At 46.9% G+C, this 21,971-nt stretch overlaps 1 protein-coding gene and 1 pseudogene across 3 annotated transcripts; both read right to left on the reverse strand.

The window, feature by feature from the left end:
* Positions 1–8,730: 8,730 nt before the first annotated feature.
* On the reverse strand, positions 8,731–21,642 carry LOC104982119. Of its 3 annotated transcripts, none has more exons than XM_010831435.1 (5): positions 21,516–21,642; positions 19,268–19,348; positions 18,265–18,383; positions 17,802–17,925; positions 8,731–9,259 (listed from the first exon to the last, which is right to left on the reverse strand). In XM_010831435.1, the coding sequence occupies exons 1-5, from the start codon at positions 21,603–21,605 to the stop codon at positions 8,999–9,001; spliced, it is 675 nt and encodes a 224-aa protein (XP_010829737.1). In that variant the 5' UTR covers positions 21,606–21,642; the 3' UTR covers positions 8,731–8,998. The 3 variants fall into 3 exon arrangements, with proteins under 3 accessions (XP_010829737.1, XP_010829739.1, XP_010829736.1); XM_010831437.1 differs by having other exon boundaries at positions 8,731–9,211; positions 17,802–17,934; XM_010831434.1 differs by having other exon boundaries at positions 17,802–17,934.
* Positions 11,564–11,944, reverse strand: LOC104982118 (annotated as a pseudogene).
* Positions 21,643–21,971: the final 329 nt, after the last annotated feature.

Genomic DNA, 21,971 nt, shown 5'->3' on the forward strand with positions numbered 1-21,971 from the left:
CGAGTTAAACCGTTTCCTCCTCGCTGCAAATTTCCATCGCAGAGGTCCTTGTACCCGTGTTGACAGTTTCCCACCTTTGAATAAAACCTTACAGCGCCTTAAGGAGTGTAATTTGAATTTTTTTTTTTTCTTTAACATCATTCAAATGAAATATCCAAAAGAGGCCAATCGATAGAGAATTGAGAGCAGTTGTCAGGGGCTGGAGTGAGGGATGGGGTTTCTTTTAGAGTGATGATAATGATCTAAAATGGATTGTCGTGGCTGCTGCATAGCTCCGTGAATAAACTGAAAGCCATAACCTCTACACTTTCAACTTTATGGTGTGTGAAAGATATTTCAATAAAGTTGCCTTTAAAAGCTCATCTTTGACAATTTGCAAAAAGAAACTATTTGACAAATAGGTTTTCCATACTGTGCATGACATGGTGCCAGCAGTAGCTGTGCAAAGATGAGAAAGTCCTATGCTTACTTGAGAGCAATGTCTGTACATGTAATGTGTTCGGTCTAGTAGAGGGAAACAGATGAGTAAATATCTAAGTGCAAAGAGCAAAGATGCACTCAGGAAGGAGTGGAGGGACTAACAGGGAATGGTCAGTACTAACAAAGTCAGAAATCAAGTGACATGTAAGCAATTGGAGTGGAGGTGATGTAAGCTGAACCTTTCTTCCCCATAATGAAGTTCAACTTTTAAAATAAAGACAATGCATTCTCATTACCATAACCCCCACCAAAAAAAAACTGTAGACAAACAGCACTTGAAGTCAAAAGACAAGGTAGGGAGAAATTTTAAATCTACCATAAGATACTAATTTCCTTTAGATGTAATTAGCCAATATAAAGGGACCAGTGGCTCAAGAGGGGAAAAAAATGGGTAAATGATATGAAAATGCAGTTCATAGGATAAGAAATGCAAGTGGATTCTAAACATATGAAAGAAAGCTCAACTTCACTCATAATAAGAAAACTAAAATCGTGGGATATCACTTTTCATACATTAGCAAAGATCAAAAAATTTGGTGACACTTTGTTGGCTAAAGTAGAGGAAACAGACCTCTTCATACACTGTTTTGTGAGTGATGTTGATACATGCTCTATGGTGAACAAGTTGCATGTCTTCCAAAACTACGAATGTACATACTCAGCCCTACTACTACTACTACTACTACTACGACGTCGCTTCAGTCGTGTCCGACTCTGTGTGACCCCACAGACGGCAGCCCATCAGGCTCCCCCGCCCCTGGGATTCTCCAGGCAAGAACACTGGAGTGGGTTGCCATTTCCTTCTCCAATGCATGGAAGTGAAAAGTGAAAGTGAAGTCTCTCAGTCGTGTCTGACTCTTAGCGACCCCATGGACTGCAGCCTACCAGGCTCCTCCATCCATGGGATTTTCCAGGTAAGAGTACTGGAGTGGGTTGCCATTGCCTTCTCCGATACTCAGCCCTAACACTTCCAATTCTGGGAGATATCTTCTAGAGACGCATTTTGCATGTGTGCAGAGTGACCTGTTGCATGGGGATAGTCATTACAACATTGTCTGTAAAAGCAAAAAGTTAGGGACAGTTTAATAATCCATCAGGTTGGAAACGGATAAAAAAAGTCACAGCATTCTCACATAGTGAAATACCATGCAGCTAATTACAGGAACAAGCAGTTCTATGTGTGGATATGGAACAACCTCCAAGATATATTAAGGGGGAAGAAGCAAGGGATAGAGAAGTGCTGATCATATGTGACCATTTGGGTAAAATAGAAAACTAACTGAACAATGGGTAGAAAGATCCTTAAACTATCCACGGCAGGACAAATTAGGACATTGGCAATGTGCAATGTCTTGTGAAAGGAGCATAATTATATTAACATGAATATCAAGATACATTGCCTCACATTAGATTACATTATTAATGCCATTTATTACTAATGGCAATAGTTGTAGAGGAAGTGTTGCTAAGAAGCCCGAGAGACACAAACCAGCAGGGTGAAAATCAGCCATTTCTGAGCCCATCTCAAGGCCAGATGGTTTGCTCTACTCCACTTGAGGTCTCTGCACCAAGACAGCCCTTGTTTACCTTCTGACCCGCTCAGCTCCACTGAATGGCTGGCCAGGATGCCAGACAGTTTCTGGAACCTCAGGTAGGCCTGGAACATCTCTGTTGTGCTAAGACTGGCCAGGTGACTTGTCATACCCAATTTCACGTTTAGAGTCTTAATTGAACATTTTTAAATTAACATATATTAGTGCTAAAGTCATATATTTGAGATGAACATTTAGTAAAATCACAAATATAATCTAAAATTTTCCTTCCTTCAAACACACTTTTAAAATGACAAAATAAAAGAGTGAATTCAGTTTGGATTAAAGTCCTCAGTAACTGAATTATTCTGACATTTCCTAGATATGTTTGAAGATTCAGTTCAGATCAGTAGTGTCTGACTCTTTGAGACCCCATGGACTGCAGCACCCCAGGCTTCCCTGTCCTTCACCAACTCCCAGAGCTTGCACAAACTCATGTCCATCGAGTCGGTGACGCCATCCAACCATCTCGTCCTCTGTCGTCCCCTTCTCCTCCCGCCTTCGATCTTTCCCAGCATCAGGGTCTTTTCCAGTGACTCAGTTCTTCACATCAGGTGGCCAAGGTATTGCATCAGTCCTTCCAATGAATATTCAGGACTGATTTCCTTTCGGATGGACTGGTTTGATCTCCTTGCAGTCCAAGGGACTCTCAAGAGTCTTCTCCAACACCACGCTTCAAAAGCATCAATTCTTCAGCACTCAGCTTTATTTATAGTCCAACTCTCACATCCATACATGATTACTGGAAAAAAACATAGCTTTGACTAGATGGACCTTTGGTGGCAAAGTAACGTCTCTGCTTTTTAATATGCTGTCTAGGCTGGTCATAGCTTTTCTTCCAAGGAGCAAGCGTCTTTTAATTTTATGGCTGCAGTCACCATTTACAGTGATTTTGGAGCCCAAGAAAATAAAGTCTGTCACTGTTTCCATTGTTTCTCCATCTGTTTGCCATGAAGTAAGGGGACCTGATGCCATGATCTTTGTTTTCTGAATGTTGAGCTTTAAGCAGCTTTTTCACTCTCCTCTTTCACTTTCATCAAGAGGCTCTTTAGTTCCTCTTTGCTTTCTGCCACAAGGGTGGCATCATATGCATACCTGAGGTTATTGATGTTTCTCCCAGCATTCTTGATTCCAGCTTGTGCTTCATCCAGCCCATCACTGCGCGTGAGATACTCTGCATAGAAGTTAAATAGGCAGGGTGACTATACAGCTTGATGTACTCCTTTCCCAATTTGGAACCAGTTCATTGTTCCATGTCTAGTTCTAATTATTGATTCTTGACCTGTATACATATTTCTCAGGAGGCAGGTCAGGTGGTCTGGTATTCCTATCTCTTGAAGAATTTTCCATAGTTTGGTGTGATTTGCACAGTCAAAGGCTTTAGCATAGTCAATGAAGCAGAAGTAGATGTTTCCCTTGGATTTTCTTGCTTTTTCTGTGATCCAGTACATGTTGGCAATTTGATCTCTGGTTCCTCTGCCTTTTCTAAATCCAGCTTGAATATCTGGAAGTTCTCGGTTCATGTCCTGTTGAAACCTAGCTTGGAAAATTTTGAGCATTACTTTGCTAGTGTGTGAGATGAGGGCAATAGTGCAGTAGTTTGAAGATTACGTATCTTTTAATTCATTCCATGAGGCCAGATTCTCCAAATGTCTTCAGGCATTAAAAGCTTCACTGCAAAAGGATTTAATAAAGTAAATATATACTCTTGAAAGCACAATCTATCACTTTTTTCCAGTACATTCTTTCTTGCTCTTGATGGCAGCTCCAGAACCGTCTCCTTGCACACGATCAAGATGATCACGGTGGCGTTCGACTACGTTATGAATCTAAACCTTGAGAAAGTTTAATTTCAAAGTCATAAGAATCCTGAAGCAATAACCAATATCCAAATGAGATTTCTCAACTTTCAAAGCACCCTCCCCTGGTGGCTCAGTGGTAAAGAATTCGCCTGCCAGTGCAGGAGACATGGGTTCGATCCGTGGGTCAGGAAGCTCCCCTAGAGGAGGAAACGGCAACCCACTCTAGTACTCTTGCCCAGAAAATTCCATGGACAGAGGAGCCTGGCAGGCTGCAGTCCCTGGAGTCACAAAAAGAGTCAACATGCCTGAGCACACATGTATGCCTGTGTAGCAATCATGCACCTCACCACCTCCTGGGCTGTGGCAGGGTCACCTCCTTTCAGATCCGGGGTCTGAGTCCTGACGGAGCGACTGACACTTTTAACACACCTCCCTCAGGACTATGTTTACCCAGCAGCTCCAGGCCAGTCTCAGCCTGGCCAAAGAGCAAACTCCTCAGTCAACCGGTGCCATCCCACTCCTCTCCCCTTCCCCTTCTCGTCCTCCTGCCTCTCCCTCCCCTTCCTTCCTTGGCCACGGTGGCCTTGAGAAGGTGGCATGGCCTCTCTCGCCTCAGATGAGGTAGCCGTTGTCAGTAGCCAGGTGGCCAGCCCTGTGCCTTTAAGGGGCCTTTGTACCAAGGCCCAGCCAGCTACTGCAGACCAGGCTGACTGCCCTGGGCTTCTACCTTGGAAAGAGCAGCACTCTTTTCTTTCTGGAGTAGCAGCTTGGTCTGGACTTGGATTTGCTTTCCCTGCCTGTCATGTCTTTACAGACCTTGGGCCTGCTGCCCTGGTCCTCAGGTTCTAACCAGGGGTGTGAAGGGAAACCACAGCCGCGGTCGTGCCATTTCCAGCGGCAGCGACTCCACCACAACGAGGTGCACACGACTGTCCCCCGACACACCCCCTCACGCCTGCGACACAAAAGCTCCAATCAGAGGCAATAGCTCAGGTGTCTGAGGGGTGGTCCCTCAAACTGCCTGCTTTTTCTGCAGGACTCACTTCCACTGCCTGCGAAGTGGGACAATGAAGAATCACACATGGAAAGAGAACAAGACCCTGATACCATCAGTCACGTCATGAGTTACATTAGACAACAATACAACTTCCTCCAAGGGGCTCCAAACCCCTAGTCCAGGGGTTCCTGGCATGTGAACTTGTTTGAAGTCAGCAAGATACTGGGAAACAGCTGCTCACTGATATTCTTATGCAGTACTACGTTCTTTGAAATCGCACACGTGCAAGTCTCTGTTTTGCTGTTTCTCTGATGAGTCCCTCCTAAAATAGTCCATGAAACACAGTCAGGAAAACAAGGCACAGATTTTCAGTCTGACCAGAATATTAAACATCCCAAGGGGTTTCTTAAGAAATTAAATTACTCAGAAACAAAAAGAGAGCCATCTTGCCCACTGGAGTGAGGACTGCTGCGATCAGGCCACGGCAGGGGAGTCATTTAAGAAGCACTAGACTGGTTCCAAATCGGGAGAGGAGAACATCAAGGCTGTATGTTGTCACCCTGCCTATTTAACTTCTATGCAGAGTACATCATGCGAAATACCACAAGCACAAGCTGGAATCAAGAATGCTGGGAGAAACATCAATAACCTCAGGTATGCATATGATGCCACCCTTGTGGCAGAAAGCAAAGAGGAACTAAAGAGCCTCTTGATGAAAGTGAAAGAGGAGAGTGAAAAAGCTGCTTAAAGCTCAACATTCAGAAAACAAAGATCATGGCATCAGGTCCCCTTACTTCATGGCAAACAGATGGAGAAACAATGGAAACAGTGACAGACTTTATTTTCTTGGGCTCCAAAATCACTGTAAATGGTGACTGCAGCCATAAAATTAAAAGACGCTTGCTCCTTGGAAGAAAAGCTATGACCAGCCTAGACAGCATATTAAAAAGCAGAGACGTTACTTTGCCACCAAAGGTCCATCTAGTCAAAGCTATGTTTTTTTCCAGTAATCATGTATGGATGTGAGAGTTGGACTATAAATAAAGCTGAGTGCTGAAGAATTGATGCTTTTGAAGCGTGGTGTTGGAGAAGACTCTTGAGAGTCCCTTGGACTGCAAGGAGATCAAACCAGTCCATCCGAAAGGAAATCAGTCCTGAATATTCATTGGAAGGACTGATGCAATACCTTGGCCACCTGATGTGAAGAACTGAGTCACTGGAAAAGACCCTGATGCTGGGAAAGATCGAAGGCGGGAGGAGAAGGGGACGACAGAGGACGAGATGGTTGGATGGCGTCACCGACTCGATGGACATGAGTTTGTGCAAGCTCTGGGAGTTGGTGAAGGACAGGGAAGCCTGGGGTGCTGCAGTCCATGGGGTCTCAAAGAGTCAGACATGACTGAGTGACTGAGCAACAACAACAAAAGACTAATTGGCTAAAGTTGAAAGGATACAGGTAACTCTTAAAAAGATAGTGATTTTCAGATATTCTGTCGTCATTTTACAATGACAGTTCTACAAATTTGGGACTAACCTCTGTCCAAACATTAGATCTGTCTCCCAGAGCCTTCTTTGTGTCCCGCTGTGCTCACTACAGACAGGCTCCAAGGACTGCAGCTAACACCCACTTGGAAACCGGTGCCTGTGTCCCTGGTTCATCCCCCAGCCACGGCCCCACAGATTACTGCCCTAATGGACACAGATCCTCAAAGGGCAGGTCTTACTCCTGCTGCTTCTACACACGACTCTGTTAAAATTCTTGGGGAATCTATTATCTTCCCGAATTGGATTTCATGACTTGGAGACTTGTTATAAAACCGGCCCATAAAATCATGCTGAAGATCTGAGCACAGGGAGCAGGTGGTGATTGTGGTGGTGGTTTAGCTGCTCAGTCGTGTCTGACTCTTGCGACCCCATGGACTGTAGCCAGCCGGGCTCCTGTGTACATGTGATTTCCTGGCAAGAATACTAGAGTGAGTAGCCTTTTCCGTCTCCAGGGGAATCTTCCTGACCGAGGGATCAAACCCAGGTCTCTTAAATTGCATGCAGATTCTTCCCTGAGCTACCAGGGAAGCACCTGGGGTGATTGAATTCACTCATTCTTCTTGATCAGGCCTGAGTATTTTGGGTGACTTAGTACATATTTGTTGAGATAATTGATTGCTACAATTTACAATTTGATGAAGATATTGGAAACAGCCTGAGAGAAAGAGTGCTAATTAGGCAAGCTGGAGTTGTGGGCTCCTGACCTTTCTCATCAAACGGCAGGAAGGGACAGAAGCCTCGTGTCGGGCAGCTGGGGGCTCTGTGGTCCCACCCGCACGGCCCGCTCTGAGCTGGGCTGCGGCCCCAGGGCCCAACACCAGAGGGCGCGCCTCCGCCGGCTCCTCCAGGCCCTGCAGAGGCTGCCGGCCGGTCAGTTCTGCGGACGCCTTGAGCCGGACCCGGGCCACGTCAGGCGAAGGGACTGGAGAGGCCAGACCCTGAGGATCCGGAGGCCTTGTCCGTTTTGGCCATTGTTTCGAGGGTCAGTTTGTTTTGTGGTTTCCCCAACTTGCTTCTGGGTCAATGCAGGAGACACTGAGTGGATCCCTGGGTAGGGAAGATCCCCTGGAGGAGGGCATGGCATCCCACTCAGTATTCTTGCCTGGGGAATTCCATGGACAGAGGAGCCTGGTGGGCTACAGTCCATGGAGTCGCAAGGAGTCGGACACAGCTGAGCACACAATACATTGGTGAATACAGGTAATTGAGTAATTGTTTCAAAAGCTCAACAGATAACAAGTTGTTGGTGGTGTTTTTTTTTTTTTTGCTAGAAATAGGACATTTTTGGACAACTTTTTCATGTATAACAAATCTTTTTTTCCCTCTGTGTGCAACCAAGCTTCTTTTGCATTTTGGAGTTGAGTACCAAGGGCCTCAAACATCAGAAACATATTGAGTAAATTCACTGCATTGGGACTTTTCAGGGTGAAGCTGCAGAGACCAGCTACTAAAACTCACCTCTGGGAGTAAAGTGGTCACTGGGGTGGGGACAAAGGCAAGACAAAACTGGCTGTGGTTGGGAAGGGCAGATGTCGACCCTAAGTAGCCACAGTTATAAAGGAGGCGCAGATATGAGGGCTCATAAACCAAACTTTCGATTGCTACTAGAGAGCTTTTTCTAGCAATTTGGCACTGAGCTCAAGATTCTTGACACAGTACTATGCCCAGTTTGAGGCTTCTGGACAGGGAAGGGGTGTGGACAGCTTGCATGGGTTCTGAGGATTCCCCCTAACATAATGAAGGCCAAATTCAGTCTTGGGCCAGGTTCTAGCACCAGCTCTCTCTGCCGATGGGGGTTCAGAGAGGCTGAGTAATCTTCTCACAGTCACTCAGAGAATCCTCTGAAGGGTCAAAACTCACATCCAGGTCTGTCTGACTCCAGGCTATGATTTTAAACACCGTCGTTGAAGGGCGTGTGTGCTGGGAGCAGGGAGGAGCCTGGGTGGTTCCACGTGCACATGGAGGCCTGAGAGGAGACGGGCCGTGGATCTTCAAGGGTTTGTGCAGGAAAGGGTGATGTGAGCTCCCAGTTCTCCTCTTTTATTTCAGTGGAGAATTCTACCTAAACCTGCAGTATGAGCTAAATACAGCCAAGTGTTATGTGCCATGATGCTCGCAAGGGTCCAGCTCTGGGAAGCGAGACCACGTCCACCTTCTCGTCTGGAGCCTCAGGCCTGTCCCAGGGCCTGGCACATGCACACATGCACAGGTCTCTAACTGAGACCTACTGATTGCTCTTACTTCTTAGGGTCTGTGTCTTGGGATCTGGGTGTAATTTCATCACATTGAGTAGTTTTAATCTGATTTATTTAGATATTTGTTAAAGTGATAATCACAGACCTTTAAGGCAAATTATACAAATACATCTGAAAATTATAAACAGGTGCAATCCACAACAACACAAAATATGGTAACAGAGTATGTGTTCCTAACTAGAGAGAAAAATCCAATTCAAAAGCCTTTAGCTCCCAGTATTACTCTGCATAATTTGTTTTCAGCTATCAGCCCTAGAAGCACAGAAAATAGTTTTGCTGCATCATCTGCTCAGACATCCTGTGAACACACACAGTTGGGATGCTGACTCACACGCGTGTGGCTGTCCCTGCGTGATAAGGTGAGGAGGCCTGGCCAGGGTGGGGGGCAGCGTCCCTGAGCACGGGGGCTGCCCCAGGAGGCCGTGCCGGCCTTGCCGCATGTCCACCGCTGCTTCTGGCGCGTCTTCTCTCCTCCTCTGTTCTGAGTCCTCCCCTCCACTTCATCTTTTGGGTCCAGGAGGTGGCCTCGCTGAACTTCAGCTTCAGTTCCCGTGGGATCAAAAATACATGTTGGAAACAAACACTTTCCTTAGGTAAAGACGGTAAAATGTCAGTTTTCTAGAACACTTGGGAAATGAAGTATTTAAATTCATTGACAATTCTACTTTATTTAGAATTAATTATATAACCTTAAAAAAAAAATACCTTGTGTGCATGCTAAGTTGCTTCAGTCATGTCTGCCTCTGTATGACCATATGGACTGTGGCCAGCCAGGCTCTTCTACTCTACAGAGTATTCTCCAGGCAAGAAAAGAATACTGGTATGGGTTGCCATCCCCTCCTCCAGGGCATCTTCCTGGTCCTCTTTACAAAAATAACAGCCTTATTGAGACACAATTGTATAACATAAAATTCACTGTTTCAAGCTGTGTTTTCAGGGGTTTTGGTATATTCTACATTGTGCAGTCGTCCCCAAATCCAATTTTAGGAAACTTTCGTCATTCCGACCCAAAGGGCCACATGCAGCTACGGCTCCCAGTTCTCCTCCCCAGCCCTTGGCACCCACGAATCTACTTTGCGTCTCTACGGACTGGCCATTCTGGGCGTTTCATAGAAGTGGAATCACACGCTGTGTGGCCATTTGTATCGGGCCTCTTTCACTGAGCAGAATGTCTCAATGTTTATCTGCAATGTGGCATGTATAGAACTTTACTCCCAGGTCTCCTGCATTGCAGGCAAATTCCTCACTGTCTGAGCCACCAGGGAAGTCCCTTATTCCTTTTCATGGTTACATAATATTCTATAGTGTGGTTGTATCCTATTTTGTTCATTTGTTCATCAGTTGATGGAACATTCTTGTACAACTTTTTGTGTGGACATGTGTTTTTAATTCTCTTGGGTATATACCAAAGAGTGGAATTGTTAAGTGATATAGTAAATCTGTGCTTAACTTTAGAGGCCAGACTGTTTCCTAGGTTGGCTGCACAATTTCACATCCCATCACCACAGCCCGCCTCAACTCCTGTCTTCTGTGTTTTGATTTTAGTCACCTGGTGGGTGTGGAGTGAGTTCTCATTGTGGTTTTGACTTGCATTCCCCTAATTGTATTGAGCATCTTCTCATGGGTTTCTTAGCCATTTGTCCATACTCTTTGGAGAAATATGTAAATAAACACATGATCTTTTGCTATGTCAATTGTATTGTTGAAAATCTTTCTGAAATGGGTCAAAGTACTTTTATACTAGACTGGTACTTCCACAATTTCACTTTGAACCTTCTGGCTTGGTGTTGTAAGGTGCTGGGCCTTTAGAAAGTCAGCCACATCCCAGAAGTTTTCTTTTTTCTGTTATTTCCCTCATCCCTCCCTGAAAGGCTGTGTTGGGGACTGCCCTTGGATAGAGACTGCGGCAGTGGGACCTAGTCATCCAGGTCTCTCAGGGAAAGGGTAGATGAGGGCTGCTTTCTCTGCTGTGGACGCACCAGGACTCGGAAGAGGAGAGAATGAAGGCTCTCAGTCACGTCCTGCCCTGGAGCATGTCTGCTCACCCTGGCCTTGCACACTGCGTGTGTCAGGGGGACCACAGGGTGCAAAACAAAGTCTCACGTGAAACACTAGGAGTTGGATTCTTACAGTTTTTATTTGCATGATATGGTTAAAGAGTAATCAGGCACACAACCCATCAAGGGATAGCCTGCGTGATCACAAGATGTTCCCAAAACTTATTGGCAGGTAGAAGAGCCACCTCAGTCAACACATTGATGGAATCCTGTGGCTTAAATAAGCAGAGGGGGATGGGGTGGAAGGTGGGAGGGAAGCTCAAGAGGGAGGGGACATATGTATACCTATGGCTCATCCATGTTGATGTTTGGCAGAAACCAACACAATATCGCAATTATCCTTCAATTAAAAATGCATTTTTAAAAAGCCACTCTGTTCTTTTCCCCATTATCTTAAATGGCTAAAACCTTTAACTAGGACCTATTGTGTTCTCTTTCACCTTTAACTATAAGCCTAAAATAATAAATCCCTGATGGATGCTGAATGCTTGGTAAGTAGTAGGCTCTCATAAAACACATTGAATGATAATACAAGACTATATAATAATTAAATTCAGTCACCTGAGTAAAAATGTCACCCAGTTCCTAGTTCAGTCTTCTCATGTAAGAATTGAAATAATCTTAACGACACCATCTCCTAATGTTTCATCATTCATTTATTTCCAGTACGCACACACACACACACACACACACACACACACACCAAGATTATAAAATCCTTGAAGTGGACAAATATCTTAAAGTACCACTTGCCCACCATGTGTTCTTTAAAAAAATTGTTTGGGGGGTTGATAAATTTTATTTAAGAACTTATACAAATATTCTAGATTGAGTTTTAATTGTCATCTTCCTCCTCTCCTTCATCTTGATTAATCTGGAAGTAACACAGCTTATAACCTTCTTTGCTGTTAGCAACTATGCGTAACCAATCATGTAGATCATTCTTCTTCAAATATTGTTTTGTAAGATATTTCAAATATCTTTTGGAAAAGGACCCCAGAAGTTACAGTGATCTTGCTTTTGCTTCTTTCTGACTGTTGTGACACCGCTGCCCAGATTGTAGCCGTTTCCATTCACCTTGATCCTCTCCTGAAGAAATGGCTCGGTTTTGGTGGCATCCATGACCAGCATCTTCTGCAGGATGGGTCCAGAGTGCACTTCAGGACCGGCTTCTTTTTTTGCCCCCCTTCGCCATAAGCTTTTTCACTGGCGCCATGGTGGCAGCGGAGGCAGAAAGGGTAGATTTTTACAGATGTATTTATTTACGGCTGCACTGGGTCTTCACAGCTGCGTGGGCCTGTTCTCCAGTTGCGGTGAGCAGGGGCTGCTCTCAGGTACACCGGCTTCTCACTGCGGTGGCCTCTCTGGTGGCGCACAGGATCAGTAGTTGTGGCTCCAGGGCGTGTGGGATCTTCCTGGGCCAGGAATCGAACCTCTGTCTCCTCCATTGGCAGGCAGATTCTTTACCCTTGAACTGCCAAAGAAGCCCTCTTCATGTGCTATTTATTAAAGATTTTAGATGAACAGAATTTGGGTTTGCGTAATGTCGAAGCTCTGTCTTACTTTGTTAGGCTTTTTGACCCTCCTGACCCATACCTCCCACCTCCCACCCCCAGCTCTGGCAACCACCCATCTGTTCTCTGTGTCTAAGAGTTTGTTATTATTATTACATTTCACATAAAAGGCAGATTGCACAGTGTTTGCTTTTCTCTGTCTGTCTGACTTATTTTTCTCAGCATAATGCCCAGGAGGTCCGTTCACGTTTTCTCAAATGGCAAGATTTCGTTCTTTTTGGTGACTGAGTACTATCTATATGCATGACTATATATCTTGCGCGTTCTTTATCCATTCTTCCGTTGATGGGCACTTGGGTTGGTTCCGTATCTTGGCTGTTGTAAACAGTGCTGCTGTGAACATGGGGGGCGTGTACACCTTCCAAGTCAGTGCTTTTTTTGGTTAGTGTTTTTATCCTGTGTGGCAGATGCATACAGTAAAGAAGGAAAGAACATTTCATGATTTCACGCTTGCCAAGTAAACGTCAGGCACTGCGGTAGTCTTTTTTGCAAGCCTTTGACCCTGACACGAGTTCTGGAGCGGGTTCTCTTTACAGAGGCGCAATGGAAGCTCACGGGGGCCGAGGGAGCTCGGCGTCAGCCTCATGCCCTCTGCAGTGGCTGCAAGAACCCTGCGCTGCCGCTCTCCAGGGTCGCTTGCGTTTGTTCTGTTTTGTCTCCTTCTCACGTGTGTGGGTTATTTGGGGCTGGGGCACTAGATCACAATAACACACACTTCTAGGGACTGCAGGCTCCAGCAAACCCAGGGTGCCTAGTGGGTTTTATCGGTTGATCTTTTAGAAATCTTATCCTCCCTCAATAAGAAGCTATCAAATCAGTTAAGTGATTTCTCAGTTTGGAGTTAGGGATAAGTGAGGATTTGAAAGTGCAAGGAAGATGAAAGGTTGAAACCTTTCCTTTAAAATATTTGAGATACTTTGCAAGTTAATATCTAAACTAGCAAAAACTACAGAAAGATGGAGGAGACACTGCTCTGATGAAAGAATCAGGGCACTGGAGGAAGGGCTGTTTTTTTCTGCCAAGTCAATGAGCATATTTTCTGGAATTTTAAATGTAAACTGCAGCATATCCTGTCTGTGCCTGACCAGCAAAGGCCCCAGGCTCAGCTGACCGGACGTTGGGTAGGGGATATCAGTCTTCAGACAGCTGGTCAAGGGTAGCTACTGGACTTTCTTTGAACCATCTTCCAACTTTCTTGTCCTATAACAGAGTTCTCTCCTCCCTAAACCTGCAGTTTTCACATAGCTTGGTTTTTTGTTGCAACCCCTGCTCCCACCTGGATGCTGACCAAGTCCCTGTGTTTCCAAGGATAGAGGGCAGGGACTTGTCAAGGAAAAGTCCTGCTGGTTCGAGGCAGGGAAGGGGACCCTCGGCAGGGGAGTTCTGCAGCGGGGCGTCTGTCCCTCTGTCCTATGTCTCTCCGCCCTCGTCCTGCACAGTAGCTGAGGTTGAAAACTCCACACTGGGTGTGGGGGCCACTTGGGAGGGAGCTGCCTTTGGGTCTGGATTGTGACACTCGGGCCACATTTCTGACTTGGGACCAGAGGCAGTGAGCTGGCAGTTGCTTCCTTGTGCTTTCCATGGCTGTCTTTTCACAAAGGGAAGCACAGAGCAGCGATGACCTCCCCGGGAGCCCAGCACTGGGACGCCTGCCCGCCGGCTCCCTGGGGCCTGGTCTTTGTCAAAACTGGGAGCTTTTCCCCTCTTCGGTTCCTGTCCTATCCTGGCAGCTCCTTGGCCCCACACTTAAACACTCAGCGCAGCTGATGACACTTCAAAAAAGTGCAGGAAACCCTGCTGCGAGGTGCTTCTGTTTTCCCTTTCTTTGTTTGGCTTTAACATCTCCCTTTGCTCCTGTGCTTTATCTGTTTCCTGTTTTGTAAAAGGAGGGTTTCAGGGGAGTCAAAGTAAATAAATGAAGAATGAATTTGAAGCACAGGATCCAAGCATTTTCTTGACATTTGCTAAACAAAATGATAAACGGGGAAAAAGTAAGGAAACATAAACAGAAAGCCAGAAATGAGAGCAAACACGATACAATACTTAAGTCAATATTTATGAATGGGTAAGATGGGAAAAGCCACTCGGACTAGATCATAAAACAGAATTATGGTGTTCCACTTAAAAGATACACATCTGAAATAAAATGACACAGAAATGTTACGAATTAAATGATGTAAAAAAAAAAAAACAAGTTAGTCTTGTAAACCACAGGAGTAAACATATGACATCCTAATGGAAAAGGCCCAGGACCCACGTGAAGGTCATGCAGAGTGACCCCTTCTCCATCCAGGAGGACCCAGGAGCCGTTTGTGCTCTAGGGTGTGAGCCTGTAACCCTCTGGAAAGTAGTCTGTGTCAAGTATGAAAAGCTTCTGATATAATACGCTGGTATTTTTTAAGCAATACAGTTGGGGGAAATTTTTCTCACACTTTGAACAAAAATTCCATGTTTTTTTTAATTCTATATTAATTAAAGATTTAAAGTGAATCAGGAGAACTATGAAAGATTAAGGATAACATAGAATATTTTTCCAATCTTAGCTTGAGAGAGCCCTTTCTATGTACAGCAGAAGAACCAGATGCCATGAAGGAAAAGAGTCACAGATTTGATGACTTAGAAATAAACTAGGTGAAATGATAAATAATAATGGAAAAATGTTTGTGACACTGATAATAGAAAAATTAAATATTGAGAATGCATGTTAAAAACTAAAGGAGACACACCGGTGTAGGAGGAAACAGACAGAACAGGCTGTCTTGAAAGCAGGACTCCGTCCTGGGCTGGACTGTGGGCTTGGAGCTCTATGCCCAACACCTATGGAAACGACATACCAACTGGGAAACCAGGCCCCCCGGATGGAAGAACCACAGGGCTCATACCTAGACTCTCCATTGCCGAAAAGAATACCCTAATTATCTGTGTAACCAAATAGAATCATAAATTCTGTTATGCTACTGGGGTATGACCACAGGCCTATTGATAACTGTCCACTGGTAACTACCTGGGCTTAAGGCGTATGAATCATGGGTTAACTTTGATTGTATCTTTCTCTTCCTTTGTTCAGACTAGTTTCAGAGAATTTGGGGAGGTGGGTTTGGGCACGTACACTTAGGGTATATAAGGTTTTCACAAAAACTGGTTGGGGTCCTTGGCTGAGAGGAGACTCTGCCTTGGGCCCGCCGGTGTGATAAACTGCACTCCGCCATCGGCACTGTCCTTCTGAGTGAGTTTGTTTCCCGGAACGCGTGGCTACAGCACCAGTAGGAAGATGACCAAAGGTAGGTGCAGACAGTTACTCTGCAGAAGTCTGGAGGCCAGGGTATGAGGGGACGGGGTTTTGGGTGCAGCCACCACAGGGAGACGTGCACATTGCTGGGTGCTTCTCAAGGGCAGCTTAGTAGCATCAAAAAGTTAAGTGTGCACCTTCAGATTGAATGATTTCACTTCTAGGGATATAAGTTTCAAGAATAACATGGGCTAGGATGATTAGCATAGATTCACGTGGAATAGTGAAAACCTGGAAACAACCTAAATTTCTATAGTTAGGGGGCTGATTAAATAAATTAGGGCATATCTGTGCAAAAATACTTTGTAACTGCTAAAAAGGAATGGAGATCTTTATACACTGACATGAAACTGTCTTCATGATCTGTTGTTGGATGAAATGAACAACTGAAAGAAAACTATGTAGGATGTGGTGCTGTTTTTGTTTAAACAGGGGACTCTACACGGGAGAAAAGTCAGAGCTCACGAGCAATACGTTGGCAATGAGCACTTCCAGAGAGTTCAAACTGAGAGAAGCCCACCTTTTACTCAGCCACTCTGTACTGTTTTATACTTTATTTTTTACAATAAACAAGTGTTAGTTTTATAATTAAAAATAAAGATTTGTAATGAACTCTTCATGTTTTCAATATAAATTGCAAGCTAGATTTTCTGAGTGCTTTAGCACCTTGTTTTACTGCATTTTTATACAACTGGAAGGTTTGGGGCGACCCTATGTCCAGCAAGTCCATTGACGTCATTTTTCCAACAGCATTTGCTCACCTTATGTATTTGTGTCACATTTTGGTAACTGTCACAATATTTTAAAGTTTTTCATTGTTATTATATTTGTTAAGTGATCTGCTATGTCATTACTATGACTCACTGAAGGCTCAGATGGCTGGCATTTTCTAGCAATAGGGTGTTGTTGTTTTTAATTAAGGAATGTACTTTTTAAAGAGACAGTGCTACTGCACACTTAATAGTCCACAGTATAGTGTGAACACAGCTTTTACACGTGCTGGGAAACCAGAACACACCTGACTCCCTTTCCCGTGGCCTTCACTATGCTGTGGTATCCTGGAACAGGGCCGAGCAGGTGTGCCTGTTATTAGTGATTACTTGTAAGTTACGTATCTTTGTGAAATGTATGTGTTCTTTCCATGCCTCCGGATTCTGTAAGAAGTGTCCAAGGCAAGTAGGCAGGAAGGTGGGGGCTTCTCAACAACCCCCCCAAGTGAGGAGAGAGGCATTAGCAGAGCCAAGTCGACTCACATGCCTGCAGGCTCAGAAACCACCTCACAGAGCTGGGCCCCTGCGGGTGTCTGGGTCAGGCTGCGGGGGCAGGGGACGGGGGAGGCTGGGCACCAAGTGTTTAGTTAAACTTTGGTTTCTAGCTGTTGTTTCCCGTGATGGGCTGCATTTCAAGGGAAAGCAAGGCCCTGAAATACCAGAGCCATGTCTACAGACGGGGCGAGTGAAGGCTTTACAGCCCTTTAATTGGATTCATTGGGACATTCATAAACAGGATAATTAAGGTCAAAATTAAAATCATTTTTTCATCCAGAATTATGGTTTTGCCAGCAACTAGGACGAGATGAAAAGGGAGAGTATACAGTTCAAAGTATCTGGAAACACGTTCAGATCATTAATTTCCTTCGCCTCTCTGGGTGCAGCGTGGGACCGCTATTTCAGAATTGTCACAAAACTTCCCACTGAGGAAGCTTTTCACCAAGTGTTTCTCCTACAACCTATAATTGATCAACTGAGCTCATTTTTATCTCCTTATAATTTTTCAAGGAGGTTTCTTTGATGGCTCAGATGACACCTGCAATGTGGGAGACCCAGGTTCAATCCCTGGGTCAGGAAGATCCCCTGGAGAAGGCAACCCACTCCAGTATTCAGCAACCTACTCCAGTATTCTTGCCTGGAGAATTCCACGGACAGAGGGGCCTGGCAGGCTACGGTCCATAGGGTTGCAAAGAGTCAGACGCGACTGAGTGACTAACACACACGTCATTTTCAGTGAGGAGGTAGTGGATAGATTGCTCAGTCGAGTCGTTGTCTGTGTCTTCCGTTCTTAAGCTACGACCACTCGGCACACGTTTGCTGACAATAGAGTAAAATGCCCTAAAGCAGCAGAGTCTGTGTGTCCATGCAGGTGGTGAATCTGATGGAGGCAATGGGAAATTCAGACAGCTCTGGGTTGGAAGGAGTAGAAAAATGCGGTACCTCCTCCGGCGGCGGGTCTACCTTCCACAGGGTGTGTTGCGAACGGGTCCTGAGCTGAGTTTGTGACCCTCTCCAGAACGGGTTTTTCTCTCTCAGGCTGCAAAGTTCCTGCTCTCTTTTCTCCCTATTTAGACTCCAAAAAACAGCATAGATGTTGAAACATGGAGAGAGTTAAAGCCTGTGGTGGCATCAACTCTCATCCTCATTTCAAGAGAAGGAGCTGGGAGCCTTCTGGGAGGGAAGGTTTCCTGAGCAGGAGTGTCCCCTCTCGTTCACAATGAAGTGAACGGGCTTGGCAGGGCCAGTGTGGACCGGGGCCTGCGACCGTGATAGCTGCTGCTTGCGTCCAGGTGCCGCTGAGGGTGGGAACCGGCCTGACTCTGGAGGCACGGGCTCTCTCTCTGCAGGGGTGGAGGCGCCTGGCTTGCCCAGTCTGGTCCCGCCCGTGGATGGGGCCCCTCACCTCCTGTGCACACAGGTGGCTCCGCTGCGGGTCCGCCGCCCGGTCCTCACGATGCAGGACACCTTCTCCAGCAGAAGACGGTTGTCCCTGTCGATGACGGACAGCCGGCCCTCCTCCAGCTGCGCAGACACACCAGCCGTGCCAGGGCCGTACCAGGGCTGCCCTGCGCCCAGCCCTGTCCAGGGGGCCTGCAGCCCCGCCCCTGGGCCTCGGGGCCTCCTCTCCCCTGCTCATGCTGCTGCGGTCTCTCCCTGGGCAGCTGGTGGGCTCCTGTGTCCTAACTGGGATACCCGAGGGCGGGGCCAAATTTCACAGACTTGGAGTGGAAGTAACAGGGAGGGAGAAATTAGGTCATTCCTCAAAAACCTCTGAGCTGTGTCAGTGAAATACAAAGGAAATCATTTTATATTTTAAGAGGGAGATGTTATACTGCTCAGAAGAAGAGAAGGTCTGAGGCCAGAGGAAATGAAAGCCCTCCTACTTTATTTCAGGTTTTGAACCTACTGATCTGCCAATTTGCTCCTCTTTGTTTTCCCCGGTTAGGCTGACGCTGGGGGCACGGAAAGCTTGCAGCATTTTGCTCTGGGAGGTGTAAGGATCAGCACAGCCATGTGATGCTGGCTCTCACCAGATGGCTTCAACTCCAAGAAATAAAAATTTCGAGGTGGTCATGGAATGGTCTGGTTTAAAGAAACAATGCTAATTAATTACTCTAGATCTGTGCTGAGTAAATTGCTGCCGTGGATCCCCCCTGCCCCCTCCCCACTTCTGGATCCCTGCCAGGTCAGCAGGGAGACGAGGGGAAGGAAGATCTCTGGTTCAGTTGTCACCAGCTCCATTCCTGGCAAGACAGGCTTAATTGGCTGCTTAGAGGCATTTTATTTTTGATACATGACTTGTTTACTCCCTATGAGCCTGCTTTTTTCATTTTCCTGGGTTTTTAAGCTGACCTTTTTTGTGTTGTGTTGGCCGTAACAGTAACTGGAGTAGAACTGAAACTTACCTTGAGTTTGCCAAGTTTCAGGCGGAGGTGACTGAGGGTTGGCGGGGCGCGGCTGTCCACCACCGGCCGGGCCTCCTGTACCTGTGCAGAGCAGGCAGTGTGACCTACGCACCCTCACCGGTCAATCACCCTGAGTCTTTGTTGGGCAGCTTCTGCTCTGTGGGCCCTGCAAACACATGCAGGTTGTTGCTCACAGCATCGGAGATACCAAGTGGGCCTGGGCAGAAAGTTCTGAAAGAGGCTTCGGACTGGATTCAGAACCTGAGCATCCCCTGGAGGGGAACAGGCAGCCCTCAGACATGGCCCAACATGGTCATTGTCAAGTAGAGAATTGAGTGTGTGTGGGATGAGATCTTGTTAAACAGAACTACCTGCTGACGTTTCCACTCTGCACTGCCCGGCTTTGAGACAGTGAATTACGTCCCCAAGTCCGCTGGACTCTAATTTCTGAGCCTCAGCAGTATTTTCAGCATTCGCATCTTAGCCATTGATTAAGTGCAAAATGATGCATGCAGAGTTTCATATCAGAAATTGTACAAACAAGGGAAGAATTTGTATTTTAAAATGTGATGGATGAAATGCACGAGGGCCGTAAGTATTACACTTGCGATAAGAAGGAACCCCCATATTCTAGCCACTTGCTCACAGATACCCAGCTGCTGAGACCTCTGATCTGATCATCTGGAAATGGCAGCTCCACGACTGCGTCTTTCCAGTGTGAGGACCTGAGCTCCGGGCATTTGGGACCCGAACCCACAGAGCCGTGTGGTGACAGAGCAGGCATCTTCGAAGAGAGCCAGGAGCTGGCCAGGGGTCTTGGAAAACATGCTTGGGAACCAGCACTTGTGCCCTGAAGTAAGGGGACCCCAGAAGGACAGGCAAGAGAGAGGACATGGCCGGATGAGGCTGGACAGTCCGCACTGCCCCATCACCCAGGGCGTGGGAGCGGGCAGAGGTGAGCCAGACTCATGCCCTCTTGCCATGGTGCAAGCCCATTAGGGTGGGGTCAGAGGAAGGTGGAGGTGCTGCGGGCTTTTGTTAAGGAAATATCAGCAGCAATTTCTGTTTTATTAAGGTAATTTTCTTAGCATGAGTGGGTGAGATGAGGTTCTGAGACAAGAAGGGGCCCTGCCCAGACATGGGGAGGGGCCTCACTCTGGGAGTGCTGTGGGCTGGGGGAGGGGCCCAGTCATCCTAAAGCTGCACCGAGTCCCTTCCTACCCTCAGGGGTTCTCAGCTCAGCAGTGAGGAGAGCTGACCCCACTCGAGTACAGAAGAGGAACCACAGGGATACCAGGGTGAGTCCTTCCCACCCATAGCTCTTTAGTGCTCCGACATGCTCTGGGCAACCAGACCGGCCACCCTCCCAGACAGGGGAGGTGAGGAGGGGGACAGGGAGGCAGCATGCCCATCCTTGTTCTCAGTGAGCAGGGAAGGCTCCAGAACCAGGGGTCGCAGGAAGGGAGGTGAGCTGGGGCGAAGCCAAGAGGCTCCTAGGGGCTCCCACAGGGGCGCAGGTGTAAGGCCAGGTGATGAGGCGCCGTGCAAACCTTGCCCCCAGGTGGGCGGTACCCCAGGAGGAGCAGTGACCTTGGGTTCACTCCTTCAGATCACTCTGTGGCACCCTGATTCCCACACAGCCGCTTCTTTGTTTCTCAGCTTTGATGGCCAGCCAGCACCCTGTGCCTGGATGGCTCTGAGAGGTCTCGAGGGCAGAGGACTGCCCAGCCACTCGGGACCACAGGGCCGCCTTCTCAAATGAGACCCACGTTTGCGTCAGATAGAGGGAAATACCACTGTCTCTCTTAACAGAAACAGAAGTCCATTCCTAGTCCCCTCGGACACGACTCAGCGACTTCACGTTCACTTTTCACTTTCGTGCATTGGAGGAGGAAATGGCAACCCACTCCATGTTCTTGCCTGGAGGATCCCAGGGACGGGGGAGCCTGGTGGGCTTCCGTCTATGGGGTCGCACAGAGTCGGACACGACTGAAACGACTTAGCAGCAGCAGCAGTCCCCTCTGGAGTCTGTTGTTTCGATAGGGGAAATATGCCATGATTGAGAAAGGATGGTCCTAAAACATGGCACTTGGAAGCCATAGTCTATTTAATGGAATTTTTATTGTATGGCATGGCCCACCTTTTAAGGATATGCCATTTCACCTATTCCATCTCCAAAAAGAAAATTCACCTTTGGCTTCCAGGGGAGCTGTGGCTTCGAGGTGCCACTCTGCACACCTGCCCCTACCTTTCTCCTGTGGTCCTGGTAGGCTTTCTCCCACGTGCCCTGCAGGTACCCCCTGCCATGGGAAAGGGCCAGCCGGGGGCCTGCAAGCATCTCGGGCAGGACAGAGAGTGGACGCCCGTCCGGTGCAGCCCTGGACGACTGTGTTTGCTGGGTCACATGACAGTCTCCATGGCACCCAAGCTCCCGGAAGGCAAGAGACCAGAGAGTGGCCTCTGCACTTGGCAGAAGGAACTGAATGTCCTTCCCTCCAGGGGGTATCTTCTCAGTGAAGCCACTTGGAGGAGCGCACCTCAGCGCCCCACACTTGGGAACAAGGTGAAGACATTCTCCCCCAACTAACTCCTTCCATCTTCTCCTCCTCTCTTTCCCTGCATCCTCCCACAACCCCTTCCCTTCCTTAGTCCCTTCCTCTTCTGTCTTTGAATTTTATAATAACTTGGACAGTTCCAAATATTT

Source organism: Bison bison, unplaced genomic scaffold (genome assembly GCF_000754665.1).
Source record: "Bison bison bison isolate TAMUID 2011002044 unplaced genomic scaffold, Bison_UMD1.0 scf7180017864527, whole genome shotgun sequence".
Taxonomy (NCBI): domain Eukaryota; kingdom Metazoa; phylum Chordata; class Mammalia; order Artiodactyla; family Bovidae; genus Bison; species Bison bison.

Bases quoted from the DNA above. Each gene is read 5' to 3' on its own strand.
- LOC104982119 (XM_010831434.1), bottom strand. From the start codon at position 21,605: ATGCTTGCAGGCCCCCGGCTGGCCCTTTCCCATGGCAGGGGGTACCTG. The intron at 19,349-21,515 runs GTAGGGGCAGGT...TGCTCTGCACAG, and splicing joins ACCAGGACCACAGGAGAAAG to GTACAGGAGGCCCGGCCGGT. The intron at 18,384-19,267 runs GTAAGTTTCAGT...GTGTCTGCGCAG, and splicing joins TGAAACTTGGCAAACTCAAG to CTGGAGGAGGGCCGGCTGTC.